This window comes from Pterocles gutturalis, unplaced genomic scaffold, assembly GCF_000699245.1.
Source record: "Pterocles gutturalis isolate BGI_N339 unplaced genomic scaffold, ASM69924v1 scaffold27939, whole genome shotgun sequence".
In the NCBI taxonomy this organism is placed as follows: Eukaryota; Metazoa; Chordata; class Aves; order Pterocliformes; family Pteroclidae; genus Pterocles; species Pterocles gutturalis.
The window spans coordinates 1-17,744 of NW_010131626.1; the positions used below are offsets into that span (position 1 = coordinate 1).

At 49.8% G+C, this 17,744-nt stretch overlaps 1 protein-coding gene across 1 annotated transcript; it reads right to left on the reverse strand.

Annotated features, from left to right (window-relative positions):
- Positions 1 to 3,332: 3,332 nt before the first annotated feature.
- RAB3IL1 (RAB3A interacting protein (rabin3)-like 1) lies at positions 3,333 to 16,120 on the reverse strand. The gene is made up of 10 exons (XM_010080683.1): positions 16,107 to 16,120; positions 13,493 to 13,727; positions 12,897 to 12,992; positions 11,307 to 11,384; positions 10,504 to 10,719; positions 7,530 to 7,658; positions 7,310 to 7,422; positions 5,077 to 5,176; positions 4,044 to 4,110; positions 3,333 to 3,620 (listed from the first exon to the last, which is right to left on the reverse strand). Exons 1-10 carry the CDS (start codon positions 16,118 to 16,120, stop codon positions 3,538 to 3,540), a joined length of 1,131 nt encoding a protein of 376 aa, XP_010078985.1. The 3' UTR covers positions 3,333 to 3,537.
- Positions 16,121 to 17,744: the final 1,624 nt, after the last annotated feature.

The window sequence follows — 17,744 nt, forward strand, 5'->3', positions numbered from 1 at the left end:
ATAAAATAGAAAATTTAAAAAAATAGATAATAAAATAGAAAATAAATCGCAGTCTGGAGACAGCTCTCAATTCAAAACTGCGCTGTGTAACGCAGGACAGCTGAGGAGCTGAAAAGCACAAAACAACTTTCCAGCCAGCTGAGCACAGCCAACAGCCCACGCAGCGCCGGACCCATGAGGGAAGGGATGCACAGACACAGCTTTGAGTTGGCAGGAAGAGAACAGCCCTTCTAATGACTCCATCGTAGCTGCTGCTGACCCTGGAGCTGCCCACCATCTCCTCCTCGAAGCCCTCATCCATCCATCATCCACACCCTGCCCTGCCCCAGCGCTGGCGGCGAGGGCACTAGCAGGACGGACAGATGCCTCCAGCTCTGCTCCTGCTTTGCAGGTTTCCTTCTCCGTGTGCTGACAACTTGTCCTATAAAATGGTAAAAACCATTTGAAAAAATGGTAACATCATTTTAGAAAAAGGCCCGGGACCTCTCGGTAAGCGTCGCTGCTCTCTGTCGGGGTTCTCCACATCCCAGAAGCGGCAAGTCCCTTCCTCAGGGCGCTTGCTGAAACTGTGCTGCCTTCCTCTCCCCCAACCACGATGTCAAATGCCAATGAGAGAATCCAGACAGGGAAAATCTCATGCACCTTCACCGACCTGAACAGGACAGGGAAATCCCAGAGCAGCAGCGAGGGGCCGCTCATCCCACCAGAGGAATAACTCCCACGTTTAGACAGGAATGGGAAGGGAAAAGGATGTCGGAGAGATCTGGGTCCTGGCTGAGTGTCTCAGGGCACTCTGAGTAGGGAAGACACAGGACCCCAGTTCTGGCTTGAAACACTTTGTCTGCTCTGGCTGTATCTGTTTCCTTTCCCAAAGCCCTTTGACATTTTGCTTTTTCCCTCCACAGCCATCACCAAGACTCAATGGCGAAGAGATCTTCCAAGACAATGTCCACAGTTAAACGCTGGAGAAGAAGAAAAATTATTTTTGTGAAGACAGTGACCCAGCTTCCCAACCTGAACGGCTCCCACCACAGTTCTGCCTCCACCTGCTGAGAGGGAAAGCGGGAGACCGCTCACTCCTGCAAGGGAAGCACACTCACCCCAACCAACCCCACCCTAGAACTGCAGCCAGACCTTTGAAGAGGTTAATAGCAAATGTTTATTTTCCTTTATTAAAGAGCAGGGTGAAACCATCCCGCTGTTAAAGGAGTGACTTCATATTAATTTACAAATTGTTCTCTCTGCTTTGTTTTCAATGTAAGACAACCTCATACAATGCATTTCTCCAACTCCTTTCATCTCAAAGTGCTTTACAAAGTGTCACTGGGGAAAAAAAAAAAAATCCCACAAACCCAAATGTCTCCTCCATAGAGAGAGCATCTCATCCCCAGTGCTGCAATGCAGCCACGTCGGTTGTGCAATGTAGCAGTGAACGGCACAGGACGACACGGAGAGATCAAAAGGTTGGGGGAACAGTCACAAGGAGAAACTGCCAGGGACAGAATCTACCTGAGCTGAAATCTGCAGCTAACTCCTCTGGAAGAGCTGATGTGAAATTGCCACAAGTCTGCAGACCACCAAAAGAGGTGCAGGTTTATCTCTAGCTCAAGATCCAGCCAGACTCTTACCCAAAGATGTATTTCCCAGGCTTTTACTCTGGATGTGAAACATATTCCTTTGGCGAAGAGTAGCAGAGGTACACGCTCCTCTAGCTAGGGCGAGCAGCATGAGCTGGGGCACTCGGCCGTGGGAAGCGAAAGTAGAACTGGGGTGTTCACAACTTGGGTTTGGATAACCCTCTCTGAGCTGAAGGAGGTGGATTCAAAGCCAGGAACTATTGTCAGGAACATGTTCTCCCAGCTCTGGGGATGAGGACTGAAGCTTCACGTAACTGCCAAACCTTGGCAAACAATACCGTAGGCCAGTAGGGCTACAAGGAAAGGAGCCCCCTTAGATTAGGTTCCAAACCAAAACTTTCGCCTTCTCTGCCTCTTCCTCCCTTCCCTGAACAAACCCACAGCAGCTCAGTTTTCTTCCACTGAAGATGCACAGTTCCTGCTATAGCATCTCTCAGGAGGATGAAAATCAATGGAGCTGAGGATGGTGACCTGGTTCTGGGCACCAAGTTGCTAGGATGAGAGTTACGATGATGGCAGAGGGACAGGGTGATGTTCCAGTCAAGAGAGCAGAAATGCCACTTGAGACAAAACCCCCAGGATGGGTGGTGGCTGAGCCAATTTCAGAGTTACTGAAAAAAAGGCGAAACTGGCTACAGAACACCATCATGGCTTTAACGCAGCTCTGAACAAACCTGGGCCTGAGCTCAAGCTACAGAGCACCTGCACTTTACAGCGGCTTTAGTGCCATCCTTCCCAGCACATCTGAGGCATCAGGAACTGCAGCCTCATCCCTCATGCGCACACAAAGATGTCTCAGATCTCCTCACTGGGGACAGCACCCCAGAAGAAGCCAGGTTTCCCAGCGTACGTGCATCTCTAGGTCTGCTGCAATACTGGGGAGGAAATCTCGGGGCCTCAAGACCGTACCCAGCCTTTGGCGACATAAAGAACCCACCCTGGGGCCTGCACTGCTACCCTGCGAGCAGGAACAGCTCAAAGGCACCTGTTCGGGGGGGAGGTTTGTATCTAGGAGCACCACAGGGGACTTGTGCATCAAGGATTGTCACCTGTCAAGGTCTGCATCTGCCTGTGACAACTGCAGCAGATTCTCTAGACCAGGAGAAAACATCCTGCAGCCAGCAGCCAAGCTGCAGCCAGCTGCGAGTTATACAATTTCCCTGCTGGCTTTCTTCTGCCCAAAGGCCCCAGGTACACAGCTCCGGCCTCTGCCCCGGCTGTTCCCCCACCCTGGATCACCCAGTGCCAAATTGCAAGATAAAAACAGAAACAAATCCCTCTTTGTGACTCAGTTGGCAGAAAGCTTCTCGTGCAGGCTCCTTTAAAAAGGAGCAAGGAAGTACTCGGAAACAGGCTGTTCATGGCTCTCTGTAAAATTATTGCGTGCTGCTGGCATTTACCGGGCCATTAGGTGAGCAAGTGGGGAGCAGGACCTCGGTGTACGGCTGGGCACAGCACCCTCCACCCCAAAGAACGAGTGGAACAGATGGACAGACAGCCAGCATCTGTCCTGAAAGGCTTGCTTAGACAGAAGGTCCAGGACTCCTGCCTTGCACAGGGCTGGCCTCAGACAAAGCAGACTCTATATAAAAACAAAAGTCTAAAAAAAAATTGGATATACACTGCATATAGGAGACTCCATAGAGGACAGTCTGTAGACAGCCACCCCAGAGCAGCCAGGGCCAGCCCAGCTCCCAGGGGGTAGCTTAGCGGCTGCATTCCAGTCACGGCTGGAGAAGTGGGACAGCTGAAGGTAGAATTTGTGCTTCTCGCTCCTTGATCAGCTTCAGGCAGAAGGAAGGCGGGGAGGAAGGCCCACTGCAGGAGAGGCACTGTTGGCAGGCTACATTTGACCAGCTGTTCGTACAGGAGCAGTTTACTTCCACGATCAGGCCTCTGCTTACATCTCACTGGGATAAAACCCAAGTTTGGCCAGAGACATCTCCCTCCGGAGCCGCATGACCTCCCAGTACATCAGCTCCACTGCAAAGCAAAATGGGGGTGGGGAAGAGAAGGAAAAAAAACACCAAAAAAAAAAAAATCAGTAAGCAAGGCACAGCTAGACATGACCTCATGTTATGCTGTGCTCTCAGCGCAGCCCCACCAGGCTCATCCCCAAAGTGAGGGAAGCAGACATGCAGGAGGGTCCAGCAGGAGCAGGACAGACCCATCAGGTCACCCCTTACCAGCCCCACCCCAGGGCAAAGCTCCCAACAAGCTGTTGAGCAAGGAATGGCTGCACCTATTCCTCCTGCTCATGCCTCTCTTTTGCCATTTAACTGTTCCTCAAAGACACAGGGAGCTCAGGGTACCCCAAGCTGGCCCCATTTTTATCACACTGTCCTAATTCCTCCCCATGTCCCACAGACAGCACCCCGACCACAGCCAGCTACTGTCTCCTCTTACCGTCCTGCCTCACCAAGCCCTGCTGGATATAGCGAATGTATGTGAAAAAGTTGCACACCGCTGTGATCTGTGGGAGAGAGAGAAAAAGGAGTCAGCTACAGAACTGCTTTGCCTTTCAAGAGGCTTGCACAGCATCCAGCAGGACAGCTCTTAGTGTTCAGCACCTGAGAAACAGTACTACATATCACCAGATGGAAAGAGACAGGAAGAAAGTTGCTAAAAAAAAAAAAAGCCATAATCCTGGGCATCTGCAACCCCATCCCAAGACACCCACAATACACACTGTGCAGGAAGTCCATCAGTCCATCCTACTGCAGATTTGAGACAGAAGCAATCACTATTTAATGTGTCAAAAAAGTCTGTGATCCTCCTTCAAAGAGGAGATCTTCCTTCCTTCGTTCTCCAACTGAATGAAAATCTTTGGAGTTAAAAAGCATGTGTGCAGGGAGGCAGGGGCATTCCTAACACGCTGGAGTACTTTAGTGCAAGCAACAAAAATTAGACAACAGGCACAAAACCAACTTTTTGTCTCAGAAGAGTCATCTGTTGCAGGATCAGCTCTTCTGATATGCAACTCGGGAAAGCATAAACTTCTAAAATGCTCCATTGAATCAGAGCCCTAACAAAAACATTAACAAATCAATCACCTTCTCCCTTCCCTCCAAAGAAAGCACAGCTTGTTCTCAGAACCATTTGAGTTGCTGATCTGTACCGGAACAGTAACGAGAGCCAGCATTTAAAGAGCAGAAAATTACCGTGTTTTACAAAAGAGAATTAAAAATTAAAAATAATAATAAAACAAAACAACCAAAGCCCTGTTCTGAATCAAACCGTGGAAAGCGAACACACTGAAGGACAGGTTGCCTGAAGGAACAGAAGGCAGAGCACCGGAGCATGAGACAGGGCTGGAGAGCACGAAAAAACTCAAGCCCCGCAGTTCTGTCAGTTTGAGGTCTGCCTCAAGAGCGCATCCACCTCAGGGCTTGGAACAATTCTGGAGAGCTGAAGCACCCTGGGAAGGTGAAGGACTCACCCTGGCCCTGCAGGATGGTGAAATGTAGTAGTAATTCCCAGAATCCCCCAGCATGATGCGGTGCTTGCAGGTCCTGGGGAGGCCACTCAGAGCACATTTCCTGCAGACAAAGAAAAAACACTCCAGCCTTCAGCAATCTAGTGACACAGCAGAGCACGGCAATTCAACAACCTCAAGACTATCCCCAAGAGATGGAAGTGGGAGCTCAGAAGCCAGACGTCTGTCAGTTAACATGAAGGAAAAAAACAAAAAACCAAAAAACAAACCCATGGCTGATAGGAGCCTTTTGATCCTAGGAAGATTCCGAAAGCAGCAAGTTTAGGAGACCTTAGGCTAAATATCTAGAACCATGAATTGTTCTACGCCCAAGCACACCAAGGCTGTACCCTTTCCCTGGCAGACAGCCCAAGACAAAACCACAGAAAATATTAAAGAAGTGAGGCTGAAGCAGTGAATAACAAATGTCATCCAGTATTTGCACATCTCCTCCACGTTCCAGGCAAGGCTTTTGCTGAAGGAGTTACTGCTCAGGTGTATCAGCTTTCCTGCTGGGATGCATACAAGCTGGCTAGCGACCAAACTTGGGCTCAAAACAGGTAATTCCAGCTTTTGAGCAGAATTTCCTCATGCTGAGAACTCAAAACAAGCCACATTGCAGCCTTTATGTTAGGCTCCTGATTCAAAGCTGAAGCCACATGAAGTGACTTTGTGCCAATTTCAGGGGACTTTGGCTTGTGGTCCCTCCCTTCATCTGCACAAGATACCTTTAAGAGGTCCCAAATTTGAGCACTGCCATGGGGAAAAAAAAAAAAAAAAAAAAAAAAAAAAAAACCCCCTGAGGGACCCTTTTTGTTTGTGTGGAAACCACGAAAAAAATCAATTTTTTTTCCCCCTTTATAAAAAAAAAAAAAAAAAAAAAAAAAAAAAGACTCCTGATGGTCCGTCTTGGCTTGGTTGGTACCACCTGGTGCAATCCTAGCTATCATGACCATAGCTAGAAGTAACCTCACCACAGCATTCGGATTCCTGCCATTCAGCACTCTACACACCCCAGCACATTTTGCCGGGCACGCCACCGGGAAAGCCAGTTGTCCTCAGCACCTCCTGGCCAGTATTTTGCTCTGATGCTACACAGGCAATGTCACATTGTGGCCAATGTCCCCGCCTGTCTGGGTTCTTCAAACTGTACAACTGAGGTCTGTAAAGTAGGGTACAGACAAGTAGGTCTCAGCTCAGGCAGGGACCCCAGCTTTCTCTTTTCTGCTCTACAGCATGTCCAAAGGTGGCATAAAAATCAGTGTTTTGCCTTGGGGGGACAAAGGGGAACAAATCTCTTTGGGGTCCTTTATTAGTCATAACAAGATTCCTTACCACCCTGTCTGGGTGGCAATTAAACAGAGTTAAAAAGTTAGCTTAGTTCAGCTCTAGCCTCAAAGCTGCTAAATTGCACTAAGTTAGTAACTTGTTAATGGATTAGAGATCTTTGATCACTGACTAAAAAATAAATACTTCACTTACGTTACAATTTGTGACCGGAAGCCACTGTGAAGACACAAAAAAATCAAAAGGAAACCGATAAGGATAAACACAGGATGGGTTGTTCTTGCAACAGGCCTGATAAGTGCTCATGGAACAATTTGTCTAGAGATGACAGAAAAAGCAGAAGAGAGTGGTAGGAAGCCCTCACGTGAGCAGCGTTTACTGTTACAGGAACACCCTCATCTGGAGCAGTCATATCCCCCGTTCTGATGGCAAGGTGACAGCATCACGTGGCAAAGAGATCTCTCCTAAGCTAGGCTCAAACCCACCCGGTGCAGCAGCAAGGTCAGGAGTGCAAGGTGAGCTCAAAACTCACAAGAAGGTGGGATAATGTAGCTCTGACTTAACCCTTTTCACCCTAGGTTATGCACAAACACCTTCAGAGAATATTAAACTAGTTCCTACCTTAAGGGGAAAAGAAAAACAACCCACCTTTCCCAGGCCAAGGGCACTAACACATCACTAGGTTATCCCCCAAAACAGTCACAGAACATCAGCTAAGCTCAGATAATTCTCCTTCTCACGTCAAAAGCTGAGCTGAACTATCACTGCTCACAGGCTAGGAGAATGCTCAGCTGAGTCTTTGCAACTGTTCAACTCAGCTGCCTGAGCCAGGCCTGGCCAAACTCCACGAGGCGGTATGGAAAGACCAGCAGCATGGAGAGGACAAGGGAGCATAAGCAAGGTTCCTTACTTTGGGCCACCGCACTCTCCTGCAGACACCTTCACCACAGGCAGCGTCTGGGAAGCAACTGGCTCAATGGTGAGTGTGTTCTGCTCCACAGCCACTCGCACCAGCTCCGACAGCTGCAACAAAGAGAAAGGACTGCAGCTACAGATGTGCAAATGTCACCTCTGTAAAGGCGCAACTTCGGTGCTGCCAGACTGCGCAGTTTTTGTCCTTCAGTACTCACCTCCTGCTTAGTGAAGTCTAGACAAGGTCCTACATCTTCTCGGTAAATTCTGTCCAGGAAGGAGCAGGATTTATCCAAAGTGGGAGATTCCTTCCAGGCTCGGAATTCAGCAAATAAAATGGAGTCGACCTGCAGCAAGTGTCCAAGAGAAGCAGGAAGAGGGAAGGTGAGCGGAGAGAGAGATACCACATAAGGAGGTCTCTCAAAACGAAACTCAAAGAGCAGGAAAGCTTTCCCCGTTCTAAAGTCTGCTCATTGCTTTTTAATGCTTGCAAACATTATCACTCCTCAGCAGCAAGGGACCCAGGACAGAGCTTGCTCCCATCCCCTGAGCCCACATGAAGGCTGCTCCCTCCATCCCTAACTGTTTGAAAATATTTCAGTCCTGGAGACTCTCTGGGACCTGACATTTAAACCCCCAGATGGATCACCAACCTGACTGACAGGGCATCTCCTGAAAAGGCCAGCAAATACTGTTAAAGCTGCTGAAAGGCAAAACAAACCTAAAGAAACCCTGCTGAGCAACACAAAGAACATGAGTGAACAAAGCTGAAAAAGGTCTGGGTTCTAGCACACCTGCTCCGTGCTACGGAGATTGCTCACCTGGTAGCAGGAGGCAGCTTCAAAGCCATGGGATGGAAAAATAAATCGAGAAAAAAACCCACAAAAACAACAAAAAAACAAAACCAAACAAAAAAAAAACTCCAACGAAATAAAAAAATGGAGGTTGGCATAAAAGGAAGCTAGAATTGAAAGGCTGGAAGTGCGAGAGGCAGATAGATGGGTCCCACCCCTCCCCAGTGCTGTCCAGAAAGGTTACCTGCCGCAAGGATGAGGAAGCATCTGCTCCCAAGGCCTGCCAGCCTGGTTCATAGGTGAGGTGGATAGCCTTCCCCGGGATGAGACAAAGGAGCAGAGAGAGGAGAGCAGGTAACCCCGACTTTGAGGGCAAAGGAAGAGACAGACAGTGAAGGAAAAGGTTTAGAGAGACAGGCAAGAATGAGAGGTAAAAAACAGGAGACAAACCAGAAGATACAAAGAAAGTCTCAAGTCCTCCCTTCCAGGGAATGAAGTGTGCTGCTCAAGACATCACAGGGCCACAAGCCACACCTTTTGGCTTCAGCTTGAGGTACAAAAAGGGAACGGAATTTGTGTCATTTTTAGGCTCAATTTAAGATGGGGCATGTATCTTCCATAGAGTGCCAAGTACCAACTCTCTGAGTGCCAGGTTCCCTTTTATCACCTCTCACGTAAGCTATTAAAGAATTTGAGAGATAGAAATCAACAAAAACCCACCCTATCCTTGATACAAAAAATTATTAGTTCCTTCGGAAGCTGTAGCCCTGGAATTTTAAACCCCAGGATATCTGCACCATGTGGAAGCTGCCTACACAAAGAAATGACAGCTCCAAATCTTTCACAAGCAGGTCACTTACAGAGCTAGCATTTATCCAAAGATCATCAACACGAGCTTTGCTGAGACTGAGCCAAGAACAGCAAAATGAACCACCCAACAGGCAAGTTATCTCTGCTTACTGTAGGCAGAGGGCAGCCAGTGGTTCACTGAACTGGGCTCTCGGTTTAGAGCTCCTCTGTTCTGACTGGAGGAACGGTTAGCGTTGGGAGAGGTTACAGGACCTTAAAGAGATTAAAACCTTTTTCTTCCCAGCCCTCAAAGCAGCTTCTAGCTGTCTGCATTTGAGTCCAGCTTCCAGCGTAGCTGGACCGTTCCCTGCTTGACCAAGAGAAACCAGTGCATCAGGCCTTCACGGGTACTGAACTGATTTTTTTCCTTTGGCTTTCTGACATAGCCTTTGTTCCACTCTGCCTGTGAACAGAGTTAAAGATCTTCATCTCTCATTGCTATTGCTGTCTCAGGACAATGGCTACAGCCAATGTTGCCCGAAGCATTTCATCCAAACTCTAGCAACAAGAGCACTGTGCAGAAGCTGCCGAGGCACACTCACTGAACCCACTGCCAAAAGCAGAGGTTACCAGGGCTGCCAGCACAGTCCTGTTTGGCGAGAGGAGTAATTTCACAAGTGGCCCTTCTGCGTACGTTCTCACACAAGCTGAGCGACCAGGTGCCTTCATGTTCCCTCAACAATTCTTCATAACAGAGGCCGTAGCTCCCAAAAAATCACTAGGAAGATATATTCCCCCACCACATTCTCAATCATTTTCATTCTTCCTGAACAAGTGCCATAAGCTGCCTCCTCTTTTCTCCCCAGGACAGCTGGGCACACATCTGGCTAGTGGAAAGTTCCCAGAGTGAAAGATCCTGCTAGCAGGATGAAGCATTACTTACACCCATGGCCACAGCAGGTAGGGGGACTATCAAAGGATCACCAAAGGGAATTAAACAGGGTTTGTCTGAAAGATATTCACAAATAGCTTGTATGCTTCTCTACCCACTTCCTCCCAGCAAGGAAGGAATTAAATATAATTCATTAAATATATGCTCTGCAAAGAAGAGGAAGAACAGTGACATGCCCAAGAACGCAGAACAAGCGGCAGAGCCTACAAGCTGATGGAGGTGTCCCGGTGTCCAAGCCAAACTAGGTAGAGAAAAGAAACAACAGCAAATCACAGCAGAACAGGTAGTAGACTCAATTGCCAAGATGCAACAGAACAACCGGCTCCTGCTCAGCAGCTCCTGACATACCCACTCTCAGCAGTGGTAACTCCGGGATCAGTCCATGCCCTCCAGGGATCCCTCAACTGCTTCCTCTAACAGTTGTCCTGACGCAGCCTTCAACACACTTCCCAGAAGGGGAAACCTCCAAAAATGGAAACCCTCCAGAGCCTGCCTCAGCATAAATTTAGGGAACAAGCCAGACGACTGCACAGGCAGCTTCTCCCAACGCTGAAACTGCAGAGCTCTCCAGGAAGCCCCAGTCAGAAGCCGCAAAAGTCCCTGAGCACAGTGACAGCAGTGGCTCCACGGCCGATGCAGTGAAAGGCCCTCACCCACCTCTCTGCACTCATGACTGACTGGCTCTGGAGTCACATTCTGGTTGGCAGCCGAGACCATTGCACTGCTGGTGCTTTTGTTTCGCCCGTGGCCCTTCCTGAAGACGGCTTTAGAAGGGCTCTGGAGCTGAGGGTGCAGCTCCCGGTTCGGAGAGGAAGGTGTGGATGTGATCACCAGTGTCTTCAGAGCTGTTACCTCTGCCTGCAGCATGTCGATCTGGGAGGAGATAAGGCAAGAGTCACAGCACCTTCAGCACCTGCTGGGCTCCAGCTTGCCGCACCCCACCAAACACCAGAGCCAGAGGGAACCAGCTACAAGCCCAGTCACGAAGCCTTCTCCCCCTTCTCCCAAATGCCCACCATCCCCCAGAATTTTAACCAGGGCTAAACAGCAGCTATTTGGAAACCCATCTTTGCCCCAGGTTCTTTTTAGACCCAATAACCCAGAAGAAACCTCTCTCTCTCCTCAAGAAGGAACCAGTTGGGCACCCCAGTGATGCAGCCTTGTCAGGAAATTCCAGCTCCCCAGCTCCCTGCTCTATCCATCCCCACAGCTCTGGCAATTAAACAGCATAGCACTTCCCTATGGTTCCCCTGGCATCCATTTCCCAAAGGGGAGCTGGATCAGCAGCCTTTTCCCCCTCACTCAGCAGCTGCTGGAGGAGGAACTGAGCAAATGCAGCAACTCAGAGAGACCAAGCTGCAGGCACTTTCCTCCAGCCACCAAACAGCACCACGGCCACACTGGGCAGGGATGACACCAACCTAGCCCAGAGATCAAGCCACAGAGAGCGCAGTTCTCACCTTCCCCCGTGCCTCCCTCAGCTGTTTCTCCGATGCCGCCTGTTTAGTGTTTGCTTCTCTCACCATCTTGTGCGCTTCCTGGACCAGAGAGAATTTCAGTTTGCCGCAATACATAAAGCCACCAGGGCAAGCCAAAGCCCTGCCATATCACATGCTCTGGGCAACCAAGCAGGGGGCAGACATCACTGCCACATCCAAGGGTTTTACGCTGTTAGCTGTGAAGACCCTTACGCCAGAATTTCCCAGAGAAGGTTCTGAGTGCCAGAGCCTGGAGTGCATTCCCCTTCCAGGAGTGTAGCTGGCTAAATGAAAGAGTTTAGCTGGCTGAGTCCAAGGTCATCTCTTTCACTGATACCAGCTGCTGTGCATAAAGCCAGAAGCAAAGGCCTGCCCTTCCTTGCCCTTGGGAACTGCTTTAAAGCTGAGGCTTTAACATTAGCACCCACCTGTGCTACATCCCAGCTGCATCTGCACCCAGTCCTATGCCTCTGTCACTCTGACCTCAACTCTCACCAGCTTGGCTTCCTGACTTGACCTCAGGCCTGTGTTGTCACTGCAGACTTGCTGGTTGATCACTGGACTGTTTTCTGACCCCGACTGCTGTCTGTGGCACAGATTCTCATCCAGACTTGTTGTTCCATATCTTGGCTCCTTGCTGGTGAGGTCACTGCTCTTGCCTGATTTGTTATTGCACTTTGCTCCCACTTCCCTTGCGGAGCGGCCAGCCCTCACTGCTCTGGAGCAGGAGCTGTAGCTCAGGTCAGGGCTAAATGGTAGGGGCCAGCCTAAAAGCATCTCCCCCAGGGAATGGGGGGAGCGTTGAGAGTCCCAGCTGGGGCCTCCCTGCAGTGCTGTCTGGAAGCAGTCTGTCCAAGGCCACCAAAGGAAGGTGACAGCCCTCAGCTACATTATCTCTGAGTTCTCCCTGAGCCCAGGCAGCCAAATCTCCAGGGGGGGATGCGCTCTTGGCCCTGACACTCAGCACCAGCCTGTGCTTCAAAGGTACAGATGGCTCTGGCTTTTGTCACTGCCCAGTCAGATCCACACATCAGAGCTGCTGGTAAACTGGATTTTGCCAGGATAGAGCTTGGCAAGAATCACATTGAAAAAAAAAAAACAAAACAACAGGCCTTCTGAACACTCACTGAAGCAGAGTATATGAGGACATCCAGCTTGTTCCCACCCCAAGCAAGGGCTGACACGAGCCAGGGAATCACCTCTACTACACAGCAGCTCCTGCACAGACTACTGAGCAGGTGCAGGAGAGGGACAGGAGCTAGGCTTAGCTCCAGCTGCTGCCATCCCCACATCTGGTTTTGCCGCCAGCTGTACAGACCCATAACTGCTGTGCTGTTTCTGCCACCCCACAGCCGATGGAAGGGGAAAGGAATGCATGCAAACGCTGCCCAGGAGCAGGTACCAGCCCCTGTTCCAAGGCTCTGCCTGCAGCACTGCCCAGCTCCACTTCTCCAAGTGGGAAAGAAGGGGGAAGGAAGGAGGAAACTGTGGGAGGAGATGGCTGGAAGTCCTTTCTTAAGACTTGGGTGTAAGCTTAGTTTAAGAAATGATGGGAAAGGAAGAGGGTGGTACCTCAAATAGGCTAGCTGTTAACTCCTCTAGTTCCTGCTCAAGTTGTTCTCTGACTTTTGACAGTCTCTCGCATTCTTTGTCCTTCAGCTTCAGCTCCTGTTGAGGAAACAGAGAGGGACGCATGAGCTCATAGCAGGCCCCAGCAGTGATGATGCCTGCCTTCCCCCATCTGCCCATCACAAAACGTTTCCTCCCCACCAGAGCATCGATCCCCGCTCCAAGACTCCTGTCACTAACTCTGTACGATGCTCTGTGTCACCAAAGGCCTCCCTCCGCAAGCTGTAGCAGGCTTTTCAGGCCGCCATTAGCAAGGAGGCTTCCTAGGAAGCACTGCTTGCCTCAAGGTGCTTTCTGCAGCAGGTTTCCAGGCCTAATTTGGAAGTTGGCACAAGGCTTTGGGTCAACCTAGCAACTGATATCCTGCTCCAAAACACTTTATGGTCACCTCAGCTCAACCTCTCTCCTCTTCTGCCTGCTCCAGACTGCGGCACAGCCACATTCAGACCCTGCTCCCCTCAGCACTGCCTCTAGGAAAACCTCCACTGCTCAAATCTGTGCCACCATCCTCAGGTGTTCTCACAAACTCTGGGGCTTACCTTTTGTGCTTTGTGCAGCTCTTCCTTCAGGAATTCAGACCCCTTTTCACGGATCTCCACTGAAGAGCTGCGTAAACGTGACACATTGAGCTGCTCGGTGGACTGGGTCTCATCCACACCTCCAGCATCCTGGCACCCAGTCTCTGGCTCCTCCTTGCTGCCTTTGGATGGCATGAGTGTCTTCCAGTGTCCCACAGCTGGCTGCTTCTGGCTGTCTTCCTCAACACTGGTCTGGCTGTGGGGTACCAGCACAGTGAAACTTCATATGGGAGCAATTCACAGCCTTCCTCTAACACTCACAACACATCCACCATACAAAGAGGACAGGAAAGGTTTAGAGGAGCTGCTTTGTGCCCAGCAGCACCAGTTCCTTTACCCTGCATGCAGGTGCTGCCTCCCTGCTGAAGTGCTTCACCATTTCGGCATGGATTGCTTCCAGACCAGCAACAGATGATGGTCTAAAAGAAAGACTTTGGGGGAAATCTCCACGCCTACTGTGGGATCTTCAAGAATCACACCAAGTTGAGTTTGAGGAGCCCAGCTTGCATTCCTTTTAAGAAGGGCTGGTTACTCAACAGCAAGCACTCCCTCAGTTAGCTAATTCTGGATACACAAAACTTAGTAGGCAAAGCAAAGCTATCAGTAACTCCTGGTTTACCCTTCTCCAACCAGCATGTCCCAGATATTACTAACTCAGAATAAAGCAGAAGAACTAAAGACAGCTGCTCCAGGATTCCTGTTCTCGTTGGCTTTCAGAAACAGACTGCAGCTGGCTCATTCAGGACTCCAGTAAACCTAAATTCAGAGACACTGCTTCCCAAACTGAATGGGAGTGACAAGACAGTACAGCCCTCTCATTCCCTAGCAATACCCAGGCCCTAATCCCCTCCACTGCAAACTCAGCCTTCCTCTCCCTCCCACTCCCGCTTCAAAGGGCAAAACTCCATTTTTAACCTACTGGTTTCTGACCAAAGCCCAAAGCCAGAGGTGTCTATAACACTGTATTCCCACTGAGTTGGGATGAAGCCCTATTTCTTAGTTTCGATGGCTGTCAAGTCAAGATATAACAGAGGAAACCAGAAGAGTCACCCAGAACACTGATCCCCAGTGCTCAGCAGGATTTTGTCACTGTGAACAGACTAACGCAGACCCTGGAACAGGCTTTGCAGCTGCTGGCATCTTGTGAGAGGAAATCATTGCGTTGCCTACGTGCATCAACCCTTCTCCGTGCATTGAGCTGTCCTCACGTGGTCACTTGCGATCTGAAGTCACCAGGAGCACGATCAAGCCTCGCACACATGGAAGCGTTCTATCGTGTCCAGCCACTCAGCAGGACGCACACGCTGCACTACAGATTAACCTGCTGCTGTTATCGCCGGGTCATGCCTTAGTTGAGCTGGGGTGCTGTCCTCTTCCACGCACAGCACCAATCCCTCCACCCACACACTCCTTCTGGCTACTGCTTCTTGCCCACCACCTTCTCCTGCAGAGAAGCTACCACCTTCTTTCCCTTAGGTTCACTTTCTGTTCTTCCCTTTTCCCAGTCTCTGTATTTTCCTCTCCTGAATTTTCCCTATGTCCTGTATTCCAGCCAGGCCACACTCTTCCCCCTCACCCTGACTCCAGAGACCGGGCTCATCTCCTCAGCCACATACGGCTCAAAAAAGCCTTATTTCTCCCTCATCTCACCCAAGCATAAAAGGCAGTCAAACCACGAGACCCAACTGACAGGCCCTTTTCTCCTAGGCTGTGCCAACTGGTGACAGCATGCTCCTACCAACTTTCACTCAGACTGTCCCCTTCCTCCCCCCAAAGCTGTCCATGAGCAACAGTTGTCCACAGTCACCTTTCAAAGAGGGAAAGAAGCAGCAGCTGCCACCTAATTCGGCTCAGGTACCACAGGAAAAGCACACACGGAAAATTGTCTGAACCCTTGGAAGACGAAGAGCAGAAGATCACCCCTCAGGCCATGCTATGCCAGCTGGAAAGCGTTTCCACTACAGAGCTGGGGAAGGGGGGCATGCAGTCGGGATCATGGATTCTGCTGAGCAAGAACAAGTGAAAGGAACAGAAGGATGGTCACACAGCAGCGCTAAGAAGGTAGGAAAGGACAGAAACTAACCAGTGTCCCATTGACTTCACCTGGTTTTACTGAACATTCACTGGTAAGAGCTAGAAGGGGAGGCTCACACTACTAAATTTGGAAGTGTGGAGAATAACATAAAAGGGTGCCTTGGGGAAAGGGCAAGAAAATAAAATTAGTTTTGGCCAGACAAAAAAGGACAGACAGTGCCTCCAAGCAAAGATAATTCATCTTGGGCCATTCAGCATGCTGGGACCGCTTGATAAAAAGCCATATGCACAAACATGGAGGGATACGCCTGAATGAGAGAGCCACGACCAACAGGAACTCCCAGACTGGGCAGGCATCTACAGTTCGAGGTGGGAGAGAACGTGCAAGTGCAAACTACATGGTGTTCAGAGTGTGCAGAGCCTGCTCCATCCGGTTAGTCTGCTCCGCTGGCATGTCTGATTAATCAGAGGAGAGGCAGAACTGCACAGAAGAAATAAAATGGTTAAGAAAGGTCAAGATTAGCCACCATGGATCACTTACCTAAACAGTGACATCGCTAAGGGGATGGGGAGGTCTCCCAAGGCTCCAAACACTAAGGAAGGGGAGGGAACAAGTACAAGAATGACGCAAAGGAGGGAATGAAACCCATTACAGGAAGGTGGAGACTTAATGAGACCGATTCATCCCAGAGATCAGGGGGTTGTCTGCAATGGGTTTGCCACAGGGCATGGGAAGCACGCCAAACAGAGAGGTCTGCTCAACAGTTCCACCTTTTCTCAGGCGGGAGAGTGGAAGCCCTCTCAGCTGTGGACTTTTGAGACTAGACACAGTAAACTGCAGAGAACACAATCTCTGCAGGTGCTCCTTCATTAGAGAGGAAACACAAGAGACCGTGTGAGTCCTAGCACCTCCAGCTTCTGTGATCAGAAGGAAACAAAAATCAGAGCATAGAGGAAAAGCTAGATTCAAAACGAAGCAGCTAGTAAAAAAATAAAGCAGCAGCAGCAGCAAGGAAAAGGGACGTTTCAACAGCCCACTAAACTACTAAGTCAGCCAATCTAACCTATACGTAACAGGAAGAAAAAACCAATGTTGTTTCTTTATGACTCTTGAGTTCTCAGATGAGAGCTGTTTGCCTTGGAAGACAGGTATTCCAGTGTATTTCCACAGGCTATGGAAGAAAACTGGAGGACACGGAGGAATGAAACAGTGCCACCCACACTCTGTAATGCCAAGGGACCTAAAAACTCATCCTGAAAAATGATCCCATCTTCTGTGATGGAATAGCGCGTTCTCCACACCATGCAAACAGAACGAAAGCCTTGGCTCTGCTGGCTTCTGCCCAGGCAAGTCCCTCTCTCTCCAAAGCTGGGGCTTTCAAGTACACCCCCCTGAGACCAAAGGACCACCACACCCAATTGCACTCTCCTGCTATTGCTGGTCTGACTGGTGCCTCTCTTTCTTGGAAAAAATGCATCATATCCTAAAGGTCTCACACTGACAGAAGAAATGCAAACTTCTACAAAAAAAAAAAACAAAAAAAAAACCCAGACGAACCCAACACCCCACAACCTTCTAAAGTTGGATTCTGTAGAAAAAGCAAAAAAATGTGCAAGATCCGCACTTTTTCCAGCGGGCCCCACATGTTTCCTGCAGAGCTGATCCGACAGGGTTATTTCCCGTACAAACAGCCTGTGGCTCTCTCCAGATGAATCTCTTACCCTCAGACTTGTGAAGGACACCTGACTTTTCCATCCCGATCGGGACAGGAGCCTGACCGCTGCTGTCCCGTGCTGCCACGAATCCACACCGGTCCGCATCCCTCTCGCCACCCTGCCAGCTCCCAGAACCTTTTGCAAAGCGTGTGGTCTGTCCTGTTATAGTGGGACACACAACGTCTGGTTTTTATATTTGTCTCCATCACCTTCCAGTGTCCTTATGCCTGCGGGTGGCTGGTGAACGCGGTACCTCCTTCTTACAGAATCACAGAATGGTTTGGGCTGGAAGGGACCTTAAAGATCGTCTAGTTCCAACCCCCTGCCTTGCATGAGTTTCTCTCTCCTCACAGGGCTTCTCTCCCCTCTGGAGAGCCCTGGCTGCACCCTCAGGCTTTCGGCTGGGAGGACACAAGGTGTTAAACCCAACAAACCCAAGGGAAACCCGGGAGGAAACTCTCTC